General features: G+C 40.9%; 1 protein-coding gene across 1 annotated transcript; it reads left to right on the forward strand.

Moving 5' to 3' along the window:
• Positions 1–17,395: 17,395 nt before the first annotated feature.
• On the forward strand, positions 17,396–18,978 carry LOC149500711 (uncharacterized). Its single transcript, XM_089735740.1, has one exon. The coding sequence runs from the start codon at positions 17,755–17,757 to the stop codon at positions 18,976–18,978; it is 1,224 nt and encodes a 407-aa protein (XP_089591866.1). The 5' UTR covers positions 17,396–17,754.
• Positions 18,979–21,056: the final 2,078 nt, after the last annotated feature.

The raw sequence follows: 21,056 nt of genomic DNA on the forward strand, positions 1-21,056 counted from the left end.
TCCGCGTGTCCAACGAGGTCATTTTCCATCCTCGCTCATGGTATGGTTGGGAGTTTCTTATTGGGGCTTAATAGAGGTACATTTTTGTGAGAAAGGTGTAAAAACGAATGCAGTTGTGTATCAAAATACAGTCCTGACGAACCTTGTGGAACCTGTTTCTCATACCATGTTCAATAACAGGCACTGGGTATTCCAACAAGATTCAGCGCCAGCTCATAGAGCGAAGAGCACACAAGACTGGCTGGCGGCGCGTGAAATCGACTTCATCCGGCACGAAGACTGGCCCTCTTCTAGTTCAGATTTGAATCCGTTAGATTACAAGATATGGCAACACTTGGAGGAAAAGGCGTGCTCAACGCCTCATCCCAATTTGGAGTCACTCAAGACATCCTTGATTAAGGCAGCCGCCGATATTGACATGGACCTCGTTCGTGCTGCGATAGACGACTGGCCGCGCAGATTGAAGGCCTGTATTCAAAATCACGGAGGTCATTTTGAATAAACTTTAGTGTCATAAGAATCTATGTTTTGTTAAGTTCATTTAGGTATATGAATGGTTACATAATGAATAAACTTGCTTCAATTATTTTACATTAAACATGTGACAGAATTTATGACCTGACTAGGTATATATATAGGTATATACTTGCCTGTGCCCGCGACTTCGTCCGCGTGGAATAGTTACTTTGGCATAACGCTAAATTTTACCCGCCTCTTCATTTACGTTGAAAGTGAAAATATTTTTGAATAATAGAATGTTAAGGAGCTATTTAAGGTACCAAAATCACGCTTTTTAACTGACTCCAAAAGAGGAAGTTATCAATTCGACCATAATTTTTTATCTATGTATGTTCACCGATTTCTCGAGAATGCTACAAAATTTTTTTTTGTTCGCAAAGGTAGACTTCCCGAATGGTCCTGTAGTCATCAAGATCTGACGATGAGATCCTGGAGAAATCCAGAAAACTCTAAAATTTTTAGTCTCGTAATGAATAACGTATTTATTTGGATAAGGATTGATATCATCTTTACGAAAACACCTTCACAAAAATACTTTTTTTTAGAACAAATTTGTTTAACATAAAAAACGTTATAGTGAGATTAGCGCATTCAAACAAACAAACTCTTCAGCTTTATAACATTAGTATAGATAGCTTAAATACTAAAAAAAACACACTTATATAGCAAATCGAACTAAGCACCGGTTACTGTCCTCGCCGAACCCGTCGCTAGCGACGAAGGGCTCGAGGAGTAAATTAACCCATAGACACAGCCCACTAAGTTTCTCACCGGATCTTCTCAGTGGGCCGCGTTTCCGATCCGGTGGATTCTGAATAGATTCTGCGAAGCACTGCTCTTGCTAGTGTTAGCAAGTGCCAGTGTTAGCAACACTCCGGTTTGAGCCCGGTGAACTCACCTACACGTCAAGGCGAAGCTGAAATAGTCTCTCAAGGCTATCAGCATAGGCAGAAAAAAAAAAACTAAGCTAATGTTATTTTTTATTATCCCATTGATACTGGTTAGGATATTAGAACGAAGTAATGAAATTATTGAATCTTCATCGGTCTTATATATTTATTTTTCATTGCCATTGTGGGCAGACGAGTATACGGCCCACTCGGCAGTAAGTGGTTACCGTCGCTCATGGACGTCAGCAATGCCATAGCGCTCGGGAAACACTGTGGAGGGGAGGTCATTCCAAAGCCGGATCGTACGTGGCAAAAAAATCTATGGTAGTCGATGGTCAACAATGCGAGTGCAAAAACCAGTGAAGAAGACGTTCAAAGACTCCATTACATCTATATAAATTAATACGTGAAGCAAAAATTTTGTACCCCTTTTTACGAAAATTTCGTGGACGGAGAAGTATGAAATTTCCCACACTTATAGAGAATATAGAGAAAGAGTACAGAATGCTAATTTTTTTTTTAAATTATGCATAAAAAGTACAATAAATCAATAAAAGAAACATTACACACACCACTATATATTTGACGCACACACATGCATGCATACTATTTGTTTATTGTCAAACTTTTCTTATTGCTTGTAGTCTGTGGTCAAATTGAGAATAGAATAAATATTGTTTGTCCATATTAATATTTGCCTAAAGTCTAGTACAAATAAACTTGCAATAGCTATAGAGTCTGTAGCTATTGTATGTTTGTGTCTATAGTTAAAACTATTTTCGCGGTGATTTTCTGATTTACTTTTCCGTAACATTGATCATATAAGGAGTGTTTGATCATCATTATTTTCGATCTATAGACGATTTCCATGGCTAGAAAAAGGCCTTCCTGAAGGTTAATTTTATTGGAATTTAATTATCCACCTGCGGAACCCTAGGACGCAACACGTAAAATAAATTGAACAGCAAAACCGTTGTACCGCGGCCATGTTTTGGTTGTCGCCATTTTTTACAACTTTTTTTTTTCTCGGCAAAAGCATTTAATTCCACAATGCCAAATATATTTTTTATGTATTTGATTAACATTTTCATTTGCCTCATAAAAAAATACCTTGTATCTTTTTGTTTTGAATGATGGATTACTAGTGTTTTGGAGGCGTTTCCAGTTTCATCAGGATAGGAGGGTGAGTAGCGGCTGAGCCAGGAGGGATAGGATTATGCAGCTCAAGCATAACAGCCCAAGGGCAGCTACTTCGTGAATGCATCTACTATCGGCATCGCGACTCGCTGAGAAGATCCGGCGAGAAGCTCAGTGGGTTGTATGGTTAAATTTTACGACGGAAGTTGAGGTGATTGTCATGACCCACGACCATAAGTAAAGACCTTATAATGTGATTGACCTTGAGACGTTGTCATTTTGAAGTAGTGCGATCATGAGTGCTTATGGCCGGTAGCTTCATGGCATCGTATACTGGTGGTAGGATCTCTTGTGAGTCCGCACGGGTAGGTACCACCACCTTGCCTATTTCTGCCGTGAAGCAGTAATGCGTTTCGGTTTGAAGGGTGTGGCAGCCTTTGCAACTGTACTTGAGACCTTAGAATTTATATCTCAAGGTGGGTGGCACATTTACGTTGTTGATGTCTATGGGCTCCAGTAACCACTTAACACCAAGTGGGCCGTGAGCACGTCCATACATCTAAGCAATAAAAATAAAATAAAAAAATAGTTTAGTCACTGGTCAGTGTCGCGTTGGAACTCACGCGACCACCTTAAGATCTTGATCCTTTAGAATAAACAGACGGCCATATCTATATATTAATACGTGAAGCAAAAACTTTGTATCCCTTTTTACGAAAATTGCGCGGACGGAGGAGTATGAAATTTTCCACACTTATGGAGAATATAGAGAAGAAGTGCACAATGCTAATATATTTTTTTAAAATAATGCATAAAAGATACATTAAATCAATAATGAAAACATTACACACACTACATACCATGATTTGACGCACACACGCATGCATACTATTATTACTATGTAATGTCAAACTTTTGTTCTTGACGTCTGTTGTCAAATTGAGATTAAAAATTATTTGTCTTTGTTAATATTATTTATAGTGTAGTCTTGGCGAAATTTGTGATTATAGAAGTATAAAATACAATCATAATAGTGTACAAACTTACAATTCCAATTAATTATAGTCGAATTTCGACTACTGCGGGACCTCTAGTTAATAATTAAAATGCTTTAACGCTAACTAAAAACACGATATTCAATCTCAGAAAGATTTAGAACATGTCTTCTAAAATATTTATTAAAATCGTATTTCTCTGTTGTCGTTGTAAAATAATTTTACAACGGCACTTTACTGTGAAACAGATTCCATTCGTAATTACGTTTGGCAATAGGAATACCGCTATTGCTATGATCTTAGATTCTCAATAATCAACAATTTAATTTCATACTATAAAAATGGGGATGGTAAATTCTGGTTTCTCTGCCTTAAATGAGAACTCAATTATAGTAATGCTACGCGCTGGGGCTCGGGATAAATAAAAGTTCAACCAAAGTAAAACTTAAAACTGTATTAACACTTAGAGCACTTGACGAGCACTTTAAAATTCTCAATTCGCTTCTTCCGCTTCGCTTCACGTGATCTGTTCGCTGTTTCGCTTCGAGTAGTTCCGATTACTGACTGACTGCGTTGCATCTCAGAAACGTTTTTATAGCCGATACGACATCCCTAGATTCATCGAGTACATTCCGGGCAAGTCGAGTAACTTCGATGTGTGTTTCTTCTATCTGACAATAGATGGCGTTGTACTTCTCGGTTTTGCTAGTACCTTCGATATTCGTTCGGTTATTCGGCTTTAGATGGCGTTACTCTTACCGGCGTAACAGTGATGTGTTTTTTTTATTGCTCCTGTAAGTAAACAAGGATACGGCGTACCTGATAGTTGAGGATTACCGTTGGTTATGGACATCAGCAATGTGAGCGGCAGAGCAAAACCACTAGCTACTGTCATTGTAGGAGTAACTCACTCACTCATGTGATGAGAATACATCTTCAAGAGCAATGAAAAATTACAGCAAATGTACATTGAGCCTCGGACGGACTTTCCGTTCCAAGGAACGCGTACCTAAGCTACGCCTATAAAAAGGTACGCGTACTATTCTAACTATATTGTTGTAACTATACTTGAGACTTTAGAACTTATATCTCAAGGTGGGTGGCGCACGGTACGTTGTAGATGTCTATGGGCTCCAGTAACCACTTAACACCAAGTGGGCTGTGAGCTCGTCCACCCATCTAAGCAACAAATAAATAAGAAACCGTTTATAAAGCGACACGAGTCAACTACGCGTAATCAGTGCGAGCCGAAAGAACCCAGTGCACGCGCGACCCTTGTGTAATGCTGACGAAGTGAACGGCTATGGCGTTTGCCGCGTTTTTATATACATAATTATATTCCGTAATATAAAGGAAAGGAAGAAACCGCGATACTGGATTAAAAAATTATATAGCGATCGACAGCAATACGGAAACAGACTCATGTACGACTTAAGTCATGAAACTGAAAATTCAGTAATTAATTTTACTAGAATATCTGTGTCTTTCACAGGAATCTTCATTTTTGTTGAAATATCTCTCCACGCATCTTCACGTAATGATGTACATAATATTATTTCTATTATCCAATGATTTCGTATTCCATAATAATGATTTTGATTTATACAACTGAATTCGTTTTATAGAGATTTCATTATCGAAATCCGGGAACGTGTGGCTTGGCATTGTGCCGCCCAAAGAACGCGTGACAACTCCTTTGACTCGCGACTAAATACCGACTGCGAATGGATCGGGGTACGCGTACAGCGAATGTATACGCGTAGCAACACGTCCGGATTGTACGCGCTACGGATACTACGCGTAATGTGAACACTAGGAACAAACATAGGCTTGCGTTGCCGGCGGCTCGAATTAAGAAAATAAGCAACTCTTTTAGGGGACTGGGTGTACAACTTTTCAACAAGATCCCACTAAACTTTCATTTACTACCTGTTCATAGGTTTAAGAAAATTGTTAAGGAACGTTTGTGCAACAAGGCATATTATAAGTTAAGGATTATTTACTAGATGGCACTACGTGGGAATGAGGCGCTCGCTCCTGGCCTTTTCATTTTTCATTATTATTAATTTTTTTTAATTGTAATTTGTTTTTTCATTTATTGTAAATATTTATATTTATTTAAAAAAAAGAAAATATTTGAGTAAAAACAAAAAAAAAAGCCCGCTGAGTTTGTTTCGCCGGTTCTTCTCAGGACTGTGGCTTTTTTTGGAACCGGTGGTAGAGTTAACATTGTTATTTGTATTTTGAAATTCAACAAGTGTGTCATACTGACATCTAAGTTGAAATAAATGATTTTGAATTTGAATTTGAATTTGAATTTGAATTGAATTGTACCCTGGAACGCAAAGTCCGTACGAGGCTTTAGAGTTTTTTTTTGTTTTCTGTTGGATCCGTACTTCTTGCTCTATAACAATAAAGAGTAAAAAAAACATTGCAATACATATTCACACGATTATTTGATATCGAAATACCAGTTACGCTTTGAAGCAGCCTAGTATTTTAAAATCTCAGTGGTATGTGGAAGATACGTGTATTCACATCGAGATATACCAGCGTGTCTCAAATCCTGGAGCACGTGCAAATTTTTGGCTGTAAATACGGATTTCTGGATAAATGAACAGTTTTTTTTTTTAAGTTATGTGTCTGTACGATATTTCTACTTCTTTTACGATTTTTATATTTAAATAGCTCGGCACTGTTGGCGTGGTCACGGATACTATAAGCAAAAAAAAAGTTGCAGCAAGATTTGCCGAAAAACTCTATGTTGTTTAAGTCTTAAAGGAATTTAGCATCTTCATATTGCTATCCGGTATCTTAATTGAGCCGCTATAAAAGGTTTACGCGCGGACTTGTTTCTGGAAAGATCGTAAAAACGGTCTCGGAGGCGCCGCGAAAAATTGCAACTTCAAACTTAATGAGGGGCTGCGTTATGTATGAGCGATGTTTATTGGCTTAAGCTATAATTTCACAGATGTAATCCAGAGATCTATACAGTGTGTACAAGCTTTATATTCACTTGGGTCATCATAAACAGCAGGAGAAAAAGGCCGAACATATGATATATATATTTTTTTAAGAAACTAGCTGACCCGGCAGACTTCGTAGTGCCTCAATCGATAAATAAAAGACACATCAAGGGGACACATCAAAGGAAAAACAAAATTGTTTGTTTTTATATAATTCCGAGATTTTTTTATATTTTCTCACCTTTTAAACCTTCCCTGGACTTCCACGAATAATTCAAGACCAAAATTAGCCAAATCGGTCCAGCCGTTCTCGAGTTTTAGCGAGACTAACGAACAGCAATTCATTTTTATAAATAGAGATAATTATATCGAGCGGTGAAAAGTTGTTTTAAGCGACTTTTCAGCAACTTTACAGGAGAGCTTTTTACAGTTTAAATAAATAAATTTACTAAATTATAATTTGCGCAATTACTGGTGGTAGGATCTCTTGTGAGTCCGTGCGGGTGGGTACCATTACCTTGCCTATTTCTGCCGTGAATCAGTAATGCGTTTCGGTTTGAAGGGTGGGGCAGCCGTTGTAACTATACGTGAGACCCTAGAACTTATCTATCTCAAGGTGGGTGGCGCATTTACTTTGTGGATGTCTATGGGCTCCAGTAACCACTTAACACCAGGTGGGCTGTGAGCTCGTCCACCCAACTAATAATAAAAAAAAAAAGTATAAAATTTGGCAACTTGCTTACTGTTTCGTATGACAGCAGCCATCACGGGACACAAGATATTTGACAGATGCCTGAAAATCGCCAACGAAATTTGCAAGATAAGTTTCCGTTTATAATACAAATTCCGAACAATAATATTAGGAGGGGTCTACCGAGCAATTTCATCGGCTCGATTGAAGATATTCCTTTTGTCGTTTATCCCCAGAGTAGGCTTCGATAAAAAACATCGAAATTACAAAAATCAATCAATGCTTTAGAATTCGATTTAAATCAATGTGCCCTTTTCATCTATTTTCATGATCTATTTGTATTCTTCAATGCGACAGTTAAATCTTTCTGCTTTAAGATTGATGGACGTTCTTACGACTATACGTTATAAGACGTAAACGTTTGAAGTACTGAACATATAGATATCTATATATTAATACGTGAAGCAAAAACTTTGTATCCCTTTTTACGAAAATTGCGCGGACGGAGGACTATGAAATTTTCCACACTTATAGAGAATATAGAGAAGAAGTGCACAATGCTAATTTTTTTTTTTAAATAATGCATAAAAGATAACTAAAGCATTAAAGATAAATTTTGACGAAATCTGTGATTAAAGGAGTATTTAATAGTCTTTGACAATAGAATCATAATAGTGTACAAACTTATAATTTCCATTAGTTATAGTCGAATTTCAACTACTAGGGGACCACTAGTAGATATAGAAATGAGAGAGCATATAGAAATGTCTTCAGAATTATTCAGCGTTGCCTGTCTTAAGTTGAAACCTATCTAAGGCGTGTCTGAACGAACACGCTTCAACATTCTCTAATTTATCTTCGAGAAAGCTGTTTTTCTCAGACTTTTCAGATGAGTTTTCTGTTTAATGAAAAAAGGGTTTTGTAAATATTCGCGATGTCGCTCACCCGTTGGTTAATAAAATAAAATCGGTTTTTTTTCCAACAGAGATAAAGGGTGATGTATCTTTTTGCGTCTCGTTAAATCGAAAGATGTTTGTTATGGATAAAAGGATTTGCTAATATACGCTTTCTGTTTGAAAGGCCGTCTGGTGTAGTGGTAAGTGACATGGTCACTACACAAGGGGGTCGCGGGTTCGAATCCCGCCAAGGGAAGATATTTCTTGTGATAAATATAGAAATGTCTTTTCCAGGGTTATGGATGTATATTAAATATATGTATGTGTATAATAAAAATCTTACATTTATTTCCGTTATCTGGTACCTGTAACACAAGTTCTTTACGAACTTATCACGGGACCAGTTAACGTGGCGTGATTGTTAGTAAATATTTATATTTATATGATTTATATTATATTCTGTTCTATCATCTTTCAAATGTTCCAATGACGAAGCGTCTAATGATCTGATAATCACAGCGGCATCCAGGAGAGTTAGACTGCGAAAGAACTTAAAAACTATCCACTGTTTATATTATTATATATCTTATATCTCAACAGTTTCAAACCTGAATGTCATATTAAAGATATTCAGTCAGTCATTCGTTTCGGTTTGAAAGGACCAGTCATGCTTAAATGTAATTGAGATTTCGACCTCACGTTTCAAGGCCAAGTTTACGTTCTAAGCCCTACGTACTCTGGTAGCCAGTTATCACCAGATCGGCTAAAAGTTCGTCTGTGCGTTCCAAATTAACACATTACTAAATAAATGTTTGTTCAATGCTCCTTAGTAATCACGTAGGTATTATTTTAGTCTCAGAAACACGAGTATATCTCGTCTCCAATCTAAATTAAAGTAGACACTAAGCCCAAGGATGCTTGAACTAACCCCCCTCCCCCTCCCCCCCATAATTTAGTTTTAGAAGTAAAAAAGGCGCGTCTATCGATTCGCGTAACAATCGTCTAGAAGATAATTTGATGTCTACATTTGGTTTACGTGTTAAAGTCGTCGTATTTCGTACAAATCCTGATGCGGCAACGCTTTTTGTTGTTTTTTTTCCCAGGAGAAAATCGCCGTATCCCCGGCCGTGCCGCAGGTGGGGTATTTGGGAGTTGAACCTCACTAATACCTCCTGCCGCTGACAGCCGGCGTCCTACCCTAGACCGGGTCGGAGCCCAGTCGGGGCTATTGAGATGGTGAGATAGGGTTGACGCAGAGCATATTACATCTATCCCCACCGTCCCATTTTTTGTTGTTTGAGGGAGGGTGGGGGGTTAGCCGTTATACGCGAGTTATACTTTTGGGATGCGGTGGTGGAGCTCATCTCCGAGAGCTTTGGTGACCGGACCCGTGATCGACACCTTGAGATCATTATCATCATCATTCTCCAGCCCGTCTACCAGTCACCAAGGGTCGGCGCAATATGTTTTCTCCTTCCATATTCCTCTATCGTATACCATTTCTTCACTCACTTTCCTCTTAGACATATCATCTTTTACGGATTGACACCTTGAGATATGAGGTTAAAATTTTAATTGTAATGTGCCCTTGCTTCATTGTTATGATGGTGGTACCTACACGTGGCGTTTCACAACAACACCTTTAAACAACTAATCTTGAATTATACTGCCATCCTAATACATTTTTTTTATTGCTTAGATAATTGAACCTGCTCACGGCCCACCTGGTATTGAGTGGTTGCCGGAGCCCATAGACAATTACAACATAAATGCTGCCACCCACCTTGAGAGATGAGGTCTCACTTTTAACAGTACAACGGCTGCCCCGCCCTTCAAACGGAAACGCATTACTGCTTCAGGGCAGTAATAGGTAGGGTGGTGGTACTTACCCGCGCGGACTCACAAGACATCCTACCACCAGTAAAATAAACATAATTTCTTCTTGTCCTAGGGATGGGCAAGTCACGAATCACGAATAAGCGAAAATTCATGTAACTCCACTAAGGTATCGAATATGTTATAGTTAACGAGAGAACTGAAATTTGATACGGGCGCGACGTCAACGTCTAGTGTGGCAAATGACATCGCCTGTAGCGCTTTGTTGATTAACCTGCGCCTACACCACGAGCGTTAGCGGGAGCATATGAACGAATTAAAAATATATAATTAGACTGGCTTAATGGACGCTCGTATAATCGACCCATAAGAATATTGTTACGCTTGAGACGTACAACGCCATCTATCGTAGAACAGCAGAAACGAATATCAAAAGAACTAGCAAAATCGAGAACGCTCGAGAAGTACAACGCCATCTATTGTCAAATGGCGGAACCACATACCGACACTACTCGACTTGTCAGGAATGTTGTCGATAATTCTAGGAATGTCGTATCGACTATGAAAGCGTTGCGGTTATGACACGGAAGCAGTTAGTAATCGGATCTACTCGTAGCGAAACAGCGAACGGATCACCTGAAGCGAAGCGGAAGAAAAGAAATACGAGTTATAAAGTCTTCTGTAAGCACTTTAAGTGTTAAATACAGCTTTAATCTGTACTTCGGTAGAATTTTTATTTATCCTGAATTCCGGTGCGTAGAAATATATGTTTAGGCTCCAGATCCTCTTCCACTTCTCCAAATACAGCTTGCATAGATTTTGCTATAGCGTCGGAGATAGGATCTGTAAATATCTTGGTCTGGTATCGGTCTGGGAGTTGATTTGGCCATGGAAAAAAGTATGTTTATCTTGAAGCTTTAAGCTTGCGATTATCCAAGCTGAGTATTTCCATCTGTGGTATGTATCCTGGAAATAAATTCGAGACAAGTACACCTAGAATCGAAATATTCACAGGAATTTACGTCCCGTGGCAATCGGGGTATCGACTCGACTCAATTACCCCTTTTTTTTGTAGCACTGGGGAATCCGTTTACCCGTTTACCGGTCGAGGCACTGCGCGGTGTCGACCACGCAGGACCCACCCCGCGAAACCGACTACCGACTGAACCCCATCGAGCCCCACCACTCCGACTCCACGAAACCTACGGTACCGCACAGTGCGCGCCGAAGGTTCGCCTTCGCCGGTACCCGTCTTGACAATAGAACGAGATATTCCATACCCGGGAAGATCCCGCAACTCAATTACCTCAATACCGCTGCGTTTATCGCTGCCGCTCATCACTAACACGAAACGTAGCCTTAGGACGATATCTCATAAAAGAATTTAACATTTCAAAGAAAATCATAATTTGTTACTTCGATTCTCATATAGTCTGTAGTTCAGTGCTGTGATTGTCTGGCGGATGCCTTTGGGAAGTATCGCAGACTCTAGCTGTAGGGAGAAATTTATTATAACTAGTGGGCCTCCAAAAGCCGAAATTCGACTACAATTAATTGAAATTATAAGTTTGAACATTATTATGGTTCTATTGTCAAAGACAATTTATTATACTTCTATAATCACAGATTTCGTCAAGGCTACACTATAGATAAACAATATTAAACTATTCTCAATTAGACCACATACTTTAACAATAAACAAAATAGTATATAAGTGGTGTTCAAATATATGGTGGTGTGTGCAATGTTTTTTTATTGATTTAATTTATTTTTTATGTCTAATGTAAAAAAAAATTTTGCATTTTGCACTCCTTCTCTATATTTTCTATAAGTGTGGGCATACTCCGCCGTCCGCGCAATTTTCATAAAAAGGAGTGCAAAGTTTTTGCTTCGGCGTATTAATTATAATTATAGATGAGACCATCACCATCTGAACAATAACTGGTAAAGAGTTTTTAATGGTGTCGGTTTATTAGAACGACTTTTGTATTATTGTCACGCCGGTTAGAGTAACGCCATCTATCGCCGAATAGTCGAACGTATATCGAAGGATCCAGAATGCTCGAGAATTATTATACGCCATCTATTGTCAGATAGTGGGAACTAAGACTAGAGTTGTGTGGAACATTCTCGATAATTCTAGGGATGAGGTATCGATTATAAAAGCGTTGCCGTGTTGTAGGGATGGCACGCAGTCAGTCAGTAATCAGAACGGATCAACTGAAGCGAAGCGGAACAAGCGAATTGAGATTTTTAAAGTGTTTTAAGTGTTGAATACAGTTTTTAAGTTGTACTTTGGTGAAATTTTATTTATCCCGCACCCCAGCGCGTAACATTATTATAATACTAGCGACCCGCCCTCGCTTCGTTTCGGAAAAAAAAAAAAAAAAAAAAAAAAAAAAAAAAAAAAAAAAAAAAAAAAAAAAAAAAAAAAAAAAAAAAGTAGCCTATGTTCATCAGGGACAATGTCGGCTTCTAATGTAAAAAGATTTTTTCAAATCGGTCCAGTAGTTTCGGGGCCTATTCGAAACAAACAAACAAACAAATCTTTCCTCTTTATAATATTTGTATAGACTAATCAAGAAGTAAGCGACGCATGGCTTTCGGCCCCAATTAAGAGCCCAATAATACAATTACAGTTCTCTTTATTAGTTTCATTCGTCCGAGTTTGGCATTGGATCAGAAACAGCGCGAATCGCATTTCTGTACAGAATGCTATAACGAAGACTTCTTTCGTCTATTTCTAAGGTTCACTTGTAACGTGTACTTGATTTAAGATGGTTAGTTAAGTTTTCTGCTCTGTTAGTAGAATGCTAAAAAGTTATGTATAGTAAGCAAATAATAAGTTAGTTAAGCAAGTAATAGTTTGGGTATGAGCAAACCCAGAATTTCCTGCCGATACTTCAAACTGACGAAATTACATTCAGCGCCCGTGGTAAAGTTCTGGGGTGCTTTGAAAGTGCTTGTATAAGGAAATTTAATTAATAATCCTTACCCGTTAAGTTTGCAAATGGCCTATCTCATCCTCGGTGTCATTTTACAGTGCCCATTGTTTAGTAAGTGTAAGGCTACTTGCGATTGTTTTTTTATTTTATATTTTTATTGCCATTGTAGGCAGACTAGCATACGGCCCACCTGATGGTGAGTGGTTACCGTCACCTGTCGTGGCGTGCAACCTCTTTGACAGGACATAAGACCTATAATGACTAGACATAGGCAGACTAAGACAGAGATTTGAAAATAATTCGAAAATAAATGGAACGAGGGCGTACGTGACCAGCAGCGACGCAGTACATTTTTTGACTTCGACAAAGACGGACAAAAAGACGAAAAAGAACGAATTGACCGTTCCCATATAAGACAACAATAGTACAAACTTCGACCGTTCAGTCGCCCATGGACATCAGCCATGCCAGGGGCAGAGCCAAGCCGCTGCCTACCGAAAATTGATTGTCATGATGTGATTTAATTTAGAATAATTCTTTTTATTTGTTTAACTAGTTTTTAATGATGGCAATGTGACGAGAGCTATCTCACGGTATTGGTCGGGTAGGTACCTTGTTAGTTACCGCCCTGCCCATTTCCGATGGGTAGGTACCACAGCTCTGCCTATTTCTGACACTAAGTTGTGATACGTTTAAGTTGGAAGAGTGAGTTAGATTTTGTACTGTAAAACTGAGACTTAGAACTCAGGTTTCAACATGTATGGTTGTTATTAGCTATAAAATAAATATTTCTGTACCCTTCGCTACTTTTTGGTAATTATACAAAAGGAAATACGTTGTAGTCTTAAATGGAACATCGATTCAGTACATAAAAAACAGCAAGGTTTAAACTTATTAACAAGCTCCTTCTTGCCCTTATCCCACGATATGTTGGGTCGGTGCTGCATATCCTCTTGTATAAGGATACGGCAGGAGTTTTACGATGGGCCGCCTATCTGGTGACCACCTTCCTTTTTTTTTGGTTAGGAGGAAATCGTCGAATTTCGGCCCTACACTAGGGATGGAGGGTAGGGCATGTCAGAGTCGAACTGACTAAAACCTCCTGTCGCTCAACAACCTACGTCCGAACCTCGCATGAGACAGAAATCATGAAAAGGCAAAGGGGGGAGAGTGAAGCGCTTAGTGTGGAGCACATCTCTTCCATCACCCTCCCCCTCGGGACTTCGGACTGGCGGTCGTCGGCGCCACGACCAACTGTCCTCTCGGTCGGCAGGCTATCCGAAGCCCGCCTAGATGATGCCGGTTAAAATGGTCTATAGCACGGAGTACCCCGCTGGATCAGAACCAGCGTGGGTCAAGGATAGCCGGCCTTCCATCACCCGGATAGTCTACTCTCCTTAGGTTATATCTCCAGTATATACCATACGTAGGGTAGGTACGTGCCACAGGTTTTTTGCTGATTCTTCTTTATTGTTTCTTTTACTGCTTCCGTTTTTGGTTCTATGATTTTGTATAGTATTATAATATTAGATAACACTTTAAAAAAAAATATACAAATACAGAAAGTCTACTAAAATCTTATTGAGACACTAATTGTACGACATAGCGCGGCTTAACGATATTTCAGATAAAGCCTTCGCCAAACAGAACGCGTAATTAGCGCGCGTCAGAGCGCTAAACTGACGCCGCGCTATGACGCCGAGATTTGTTTTACTACTATGGTAACATACCGTCAAACAGAGCCTCAGCGCTATAAGTACGCAGCGCTCTGTCGCGGCGTTAGGACGCTTTGACGTCAGGCGTTGTAATTTATTACAAATTTTATTTTAGCGTCCGAGTGAATGTGTATTAAAATACTAGATAATGCCCGAACAAATGATAGAAATAGTTAGAAAATACCCATGCTTATACAATGCCACATCTGAATCACTCGATTTCTTAATACTTTTAAATTTTCACACTGCTATTGAAAGGCACTATGATTTGGAATGCGTTGCGTCAAGGAGCGTTAGACTCATCTACTTCTACTTAGTCAATTTGAAGAGCGCGACGTTAAGTACGAGGCGCTAAGTACGCGTTCTCTTTGACGAAGGCTTTAAATAGGTCATTTTCAGATTAAATGTCGATATTTCTTCAAGTTGTCTACAGCTTACGTGAAATCATAAAATGTTTATTATGATTCCGTGGCTGAGCTACATACAGCGTGTAGTTGAATTATTTTTTTGTGTGCAACCATAAAACATCACTAGTACGTGCTTCGATTTAAATTACAATTTCATCCACCCTGTATACAGGGTGTATCTTCTGCACGATAGAAACTAAGGAAAAACTTCTAGTTCAAAGTAATTGAGCGTGTGAGTATTATTTTTAAATGTGTGACGTATAAAATATAGTTTTTCAAATTTTGTTTTGTTTTTTCGTATTAAAGAGGATGATCACTCATTCAAATCAAATCAAATCAAAAAAATTTATTCAACATAGTTTTTTTTAATGGATTTTATGACCTGGTTGGTAACTTTAAGTCATGTCTTATTTTAATTTATTTTCTTAATTTTATGAAAAATGATAAAATGGAGTGAAATAAAATGAAATAAAATTAAATGAAATGAGATGATATGGAATGAAATATAATCGCAGTAAAATGGTGGTCATTTACTGAGATTTTTTCAGTGGACTTTTTGGAGGAACCCGAGAAGTTACGTCCAGCAGCTTTGTTTCATTTTCCCACATTTGTGCACTATCACAGATATTAAACAGTTAATAAACCACCGTTATTATACATTTAAACCTGAAGAAATACTAAATAGACGAAATAAAACATATCACACAACTTCACTCCTCGCGCTCCCGCCAAAAAGTCCATTCAACATAAATGAAAGTACATACTTGCTGAACGTCAAAAAGAACTACCGCCAATTCACAAAAACTAGCCTCCGTCCTGAGAATACTCTACTACCATTTATACTCTTTGTTTGATATGGCTCCAATACCCTTGCCATTATTGCAATTTTATACTGGTGGTAGGACCTCTTGTGAGTCCGCACGGGTAGGTACCACCACCCTGCCTATTTCTGCCGTGAAGCAGTAATGCGTTTCGGTTTGTGGGCGGAGCTCGTCCACCCATCTAAGCAATAAAAAACCCAGTACTAGTAATTTTCTCAAGAAAACCTTTAGGTATGAATGAGTTCTAATATTGATGCTTCATTGACATTAGACTTTCATTCGATGGTGATTTTCGAACAGCGCAAGCAGGGAAAAGCTTTACATATATACAAATATAAAGCTCAGTAAATACTCAGCGGAAGTCGCCCGTACTCCATCACAACTTTTACTTTGTATCCGAACGCCCCAAGCATTTCGATACTCAAAAGTTCCACTGGGACTTGTTTGTAGGTTTGTAATTGAACTTTTTTTTCTACTGTGTAACTTTAAAAAATGTTCTAAACATGAAGCTTTTTTTTTATTGCTTAGTTGGGTTGACGATCTCACGTCCCACATGGTGTTAAGTGTTTACCGAAGCCATATACACCTAAAACGTCAATGCCACCACCCTGCCTATTTCTGCCGTGAAGCAGTAATGCGTTTCGGTTTGAAGGGTGGGGCAGCCGTTGTAACTATCTTGAGACCATAGAACTTTTATCTCAAAGTAGGTGGCGCATTTACGTTGTAGATCTCTATAGGCTCCAGTAACCGCTTAACACCAGGTGGACTGTGAGCTTGTCCGGCCATCTAAGCAATAAAAAAAACCGGGAATAATATTGTTTGGGAAAACACATATAAATCACGCACGGTTGTCCATGCATACATACTTATTTACGTTTAGATAAATTAATATAAAGATAATAAACTCCCAGACACAGAGCAAGCAAACCTGCTCATCACACGAATGTTACACCGATGTGGGAATCGAACCCACGACCCTCAGCGCAAAAGTCAGCGACGCTAACTACATCACCACCGAGTCAGTCAAAATAAAGTTCATTTTCAATTGGTACAATATTGCTCGGAATATAGCACACTAAAATTCTCAAAGCAAAAATGCAGACGGTTTCAGTAAAAAGATTCCCCTTTCAGTGAATCTTGTTTCAGGGTATTATATCGAGGGGTGAAAGGCTATTTGGTTTAAGCGACATCTAGGGTGATATCGAATTATATACATATACGGAATCAGCGAATTTTTCTCCGTCGAATGATGCCGGATTTATTAAAATCAGAGCACTTTTTTGGCGTTTGAAACAATACTATTTTTGGGTTGTTTCCAAAGTGGCAGTGTATTATCCAACGTTGATTTTGAATTTTTTTTTTAGTAATGTACTTAAACCATACAATGATATTAAGAGACGAGACATAAACCAGTTACCTTTTCGCAGAAAAATAATCCAATAAGAGTTAAAGCGTGTTTCCTGTTTCAATTTTTTATTAAGCAGTAACTTAAATCATTTTGACTTCTACCATTACATGGTGTGATGTCTCTTAAACCATTTGTCCGTCACCCAATTACGACATGGAGTGACGCTTAAGCTCTTTCAGCTGCATCTATTTTCCATGCAGGGTGCTACTTAAATCAAGTAGTTCTTTTGTTTCAGATATTTTGCTTAGCCGTTAAAACATTTTGGTCCTATTATTTTATTAAATGCATGTCGCTTAATACAGACAATAAAATGAAGTAACGCAATATGAAACATTTTTTCGGTATAAATAAAAATACGGGTCGGTCTTTCAATCATTAAATTTTAATATGATACATTTCATTCATGTCGCATGATACCATATTTATTTCATCTCCCGGGCGTTAAAAATCGTGATCTTTCAACCGGACTGCCGCGCGCAGGCGCTTCAGTCGAACTCCAGAGTGCATCGAAGAGTGACGTGAAGAAATATGAAACCGAATCCTTGCTTAGAAAAAAACTGTCCCTACAAGTGTCAAGAAATAACCTCAGAAAAAAGGAGTGCCATATTTAAACATTTTTGGGAATTATCTCCGGAAATAAAAAAGCAGTGGATAATATCTATGTCCTCTAAGCAATCCATAAAAAGGAAGAGATCCAAAGACTCTAATTACAGGAATAACACATTCTGTTATTTCATAAATGATGGAGAGGGTCGGCGACAAGTTTGTTTAAAGTTCCTCATGAATACTCTTGATGTCACTCAAAGATACATTTATTATACATTAACAACACAGGAACTTGGTATGGCGAAAGAAGATGGAAGAGGAAAATGCATTCCCCCCAACAAAACATCTAACGCAATCAAAGAATCAGTAAAATCTTTTATCAAAAGGTTACCTGCAATACCATCGCACTATTGCCGAAAGGATAGCACAAAACTATATCTGCCTGTTGAATTTAAAAATATAAAAAATGTATACCGCTGTTATAAAGAAGACCTCATTAGTAAAGGAGTCGATGTTGTAAGTGAAAAAGTATTCCGTCAAATATTCACTACTGATTTTAACATTGGGTTTCATGTGCCTAAGAAGGATAAATGCATAAAATGCCTACGTTTTGAAGGACAGAAGCCAGAGGATTGTGCCGAATTTCAAGATCATTTAGAGGAAAAGAAGGCATCAAAGAAGCGGTTAGAATGTCATCGACAGTTAGGTAAAGAAAATCCTTCCATTCTGTGCACATCTTTTGACCTCCAGAAAGTTCTCAATACGCCTCATGGCAATAACATGTTACTATTTTATTCTAAAAAGTATGCTGTTTATAATTTATGTTTTTATGAAAGCATCACAAGGAATGGTTTTTGTTTTATCTGGGGAGAATCTGAAGCAAAGAGGGGTGCAAATGAAATTGCTACTATTATACAGAAATACATAGAGAATGTGGATTCTCGAGGTACCATTACATCTTTGATCTTGTATTCAGATTCTTGCCCTGGACAAAACAAAAATAAAATAGTCCTTGCAACAATACATAATGCTTTGTTGCAATCGAACAATTTACAAGCAATTCAAATGAATTACCTTCTCCCTGGCCACACGGAAATGTCGGTAGACAGCATACACTCTACAATCGAACAATCCGTAAGAAATATTACTGTATGCGCCCCTTCCCCACCGAATGTAGTTCCGCCTTGTCGTGGCGGTGGGGCTTAAGCGTGCGTCCCTAAAATCGCGTGCAGAGGAATCTGTGTGGGACGCCGCGACTAAGAGAACTGCGCCCAGCTCTGCCTTGCGAGGGAGCGAGGGACCTTCTCCCCACGCCCTTTGCACTGACAAAGAGTTCCATTCTGGGGATGAGGGGTTGGTTCTCGGGAGCCTGGTGAGCCAGCGGCACTTTGGTGTCTTCCGGCTGCGGGTTGCCATGTCCCGGCTTCGGCTACAGGGGAAGGCCTTCCAGATATGGGAGGTACCGGTTCGCCGGCGTGGCTCCGCACCGCGTTGTGGGCGATGGACAGGCTTCGGCCACCGTCGGCCAAACCGTAACCCCAGTCATGGGGAACGGGGGCTTCTGCCTTTACTGGTCGAAGCCGCGAGGATGCAAACCTCTTCAAAAATACCCTAATCCCAAGCTCGACACCCGGCGATGGGATGTATGGCTGGAGGGTTTCCAGTCCCGAGGGTGTCATAGATCCCAGGGGACCAAACCCCTGGTTAATAAAAAGGCAATATATGATGGCACATTGTAAAAGTTTGTACCCCAGGAGGGTACCGCCCGCGAGTCGGGCGGAGAATCCCTCCGTGCTTCCACCTCAGTGGAAGCACGCTGCCCCACGTACTCTGGGGGGGGCAACAATTGTCAGGATGAAGGGGCTGTGCGACGGGCAGCGGAATTCCCGTCGAACCGAGGCGTTCCCCGATCGCCGGCTCGATGCGCTCTGCGCTCGCCAGCGACTCGGGTATAATCAATCCCACCAAACCATCGGCGGGGAAAAGAGGGGGAGAAGAAAGACGGCATTACCAATTTCCGATGACAGCTGCGCGTCATCCTCCGGCACTGAAGTGCCGGAAAAGACGATGGCCATCGAGGAGGTGACTCCGGTGGTTTCGGGGCCTGCTACGTCGGAAGACGCGATGCCCGCTCCCCAGTGGGTACCAGTGAGGAGGAGGGGCGCTGTGTCACCAGCGACGTCCGTGGAGTCGATGTCGACGTCGGCCGCGTCCCTGGCTAGCGGGGACGAGACGTTCCGGGACCTCGACCTTGCACTGGTCAATTTGGGCAAGCTTCTGTCGACTGTGGCTGCCAAGGGCGCCGAGCCAGGCAGCAGCTACCGGAAACGGCTCCGGGAGGCAGCCGCTATGGTGGAACAAGGCTGATCCCCACCATGTCCAAGCTTTATGACTTGGTAGAGAGCCGAGAGGTGGAGAGCAAAGATCTTGTCGCTCATTGTGACTCCAGAGAGAGTCGCATCTCGGGAGATACCCCGGCCTTGCGGGGAGGGACTCCCCTGTTGCCGAGGCCGCCGCTGACACGCTCTGGCCCCCCCGCGGGGGCGATGGATATTGACGTGCACTTGCGGTCCGCTGTGAGTGTGACGGCGCAAATGCCAGAGCCCAATCCTGTGGCCCCTGTCCCGCTAGCGCCTAGCCCGCGCTCCCTCGCCCTCCACGTAGGGTCGAGTTAAGGCTGCGCCGCCTCCGCGGATATCGGCCGCCCCTGCGTCTACACGGAGAGGAAGGCTAAGCCCTGCGCCAGCGCGGGCTGAAGACATCCGTTCGCCACTGGCGAGGATGGTGGATGAGTGGCCGGCGCTACCGCCGCCTCTTTCGCCCTCGCGTGCTGCGGGTTGCAGGCTCGCGGGCCACACAACACGGCTGCTGGGATGGAGAAATGGTGGCCTGTATCTCGCGGGCGGTGGCGGTTGAGGTCGGCAAGCACTTTGCCGGCCTCGAGGAGATGCTCCGTTCCTCGATTGGTTCCGGAGATTGCATCCCGGCGCCAACAGCCGCAGCCACCCCAAGGGCCAGGCCACCTCTATCCCCACTCCATCCGCGAGGTTGGCCCGGCGTAGAGGCCGGGACCAAAACAACAAGGGTACGGGTGCCCAGAATCCTGCCCCAAAATCCCAACCCCGTCCCCTTCCTGCTCCCCCGTCAAGCATGGACGAGGGCTGGACGGAAGTGGTGAAGCGGGGCAAGAAAGCAAGGCAGCAGACAGCGGCTCTGGCAGCTCCCAGAGGGGGTCGAGCGCCGACCGCTGCAGCACGAAGCACAGAGCTGGCGGCCGTAGCTGC

Source organism: Bombyx mandarina, chromosome 20, assembly GCF_030267445.1.
Source record: "Bombyx mandarina strain Sakado chromosome 20, ASM3026744v2".
Lineage (NCBI taxonomy): Eukaryota > Metazoa > Arthropoda > Insecta > Lepidoptera > Bombycidae > Bombyx > Bombyx mandarina.

Bases quoted from the DNA above. Each gene is read 5' to 3' on its own strand.
- LOC149500711 (XM_089735740.1), top strand. From the start codon at position 17,755: ATGAAACCGAATCCTTGCTTAGAAAAAAACTGTCCCTACAAGTGTCAA.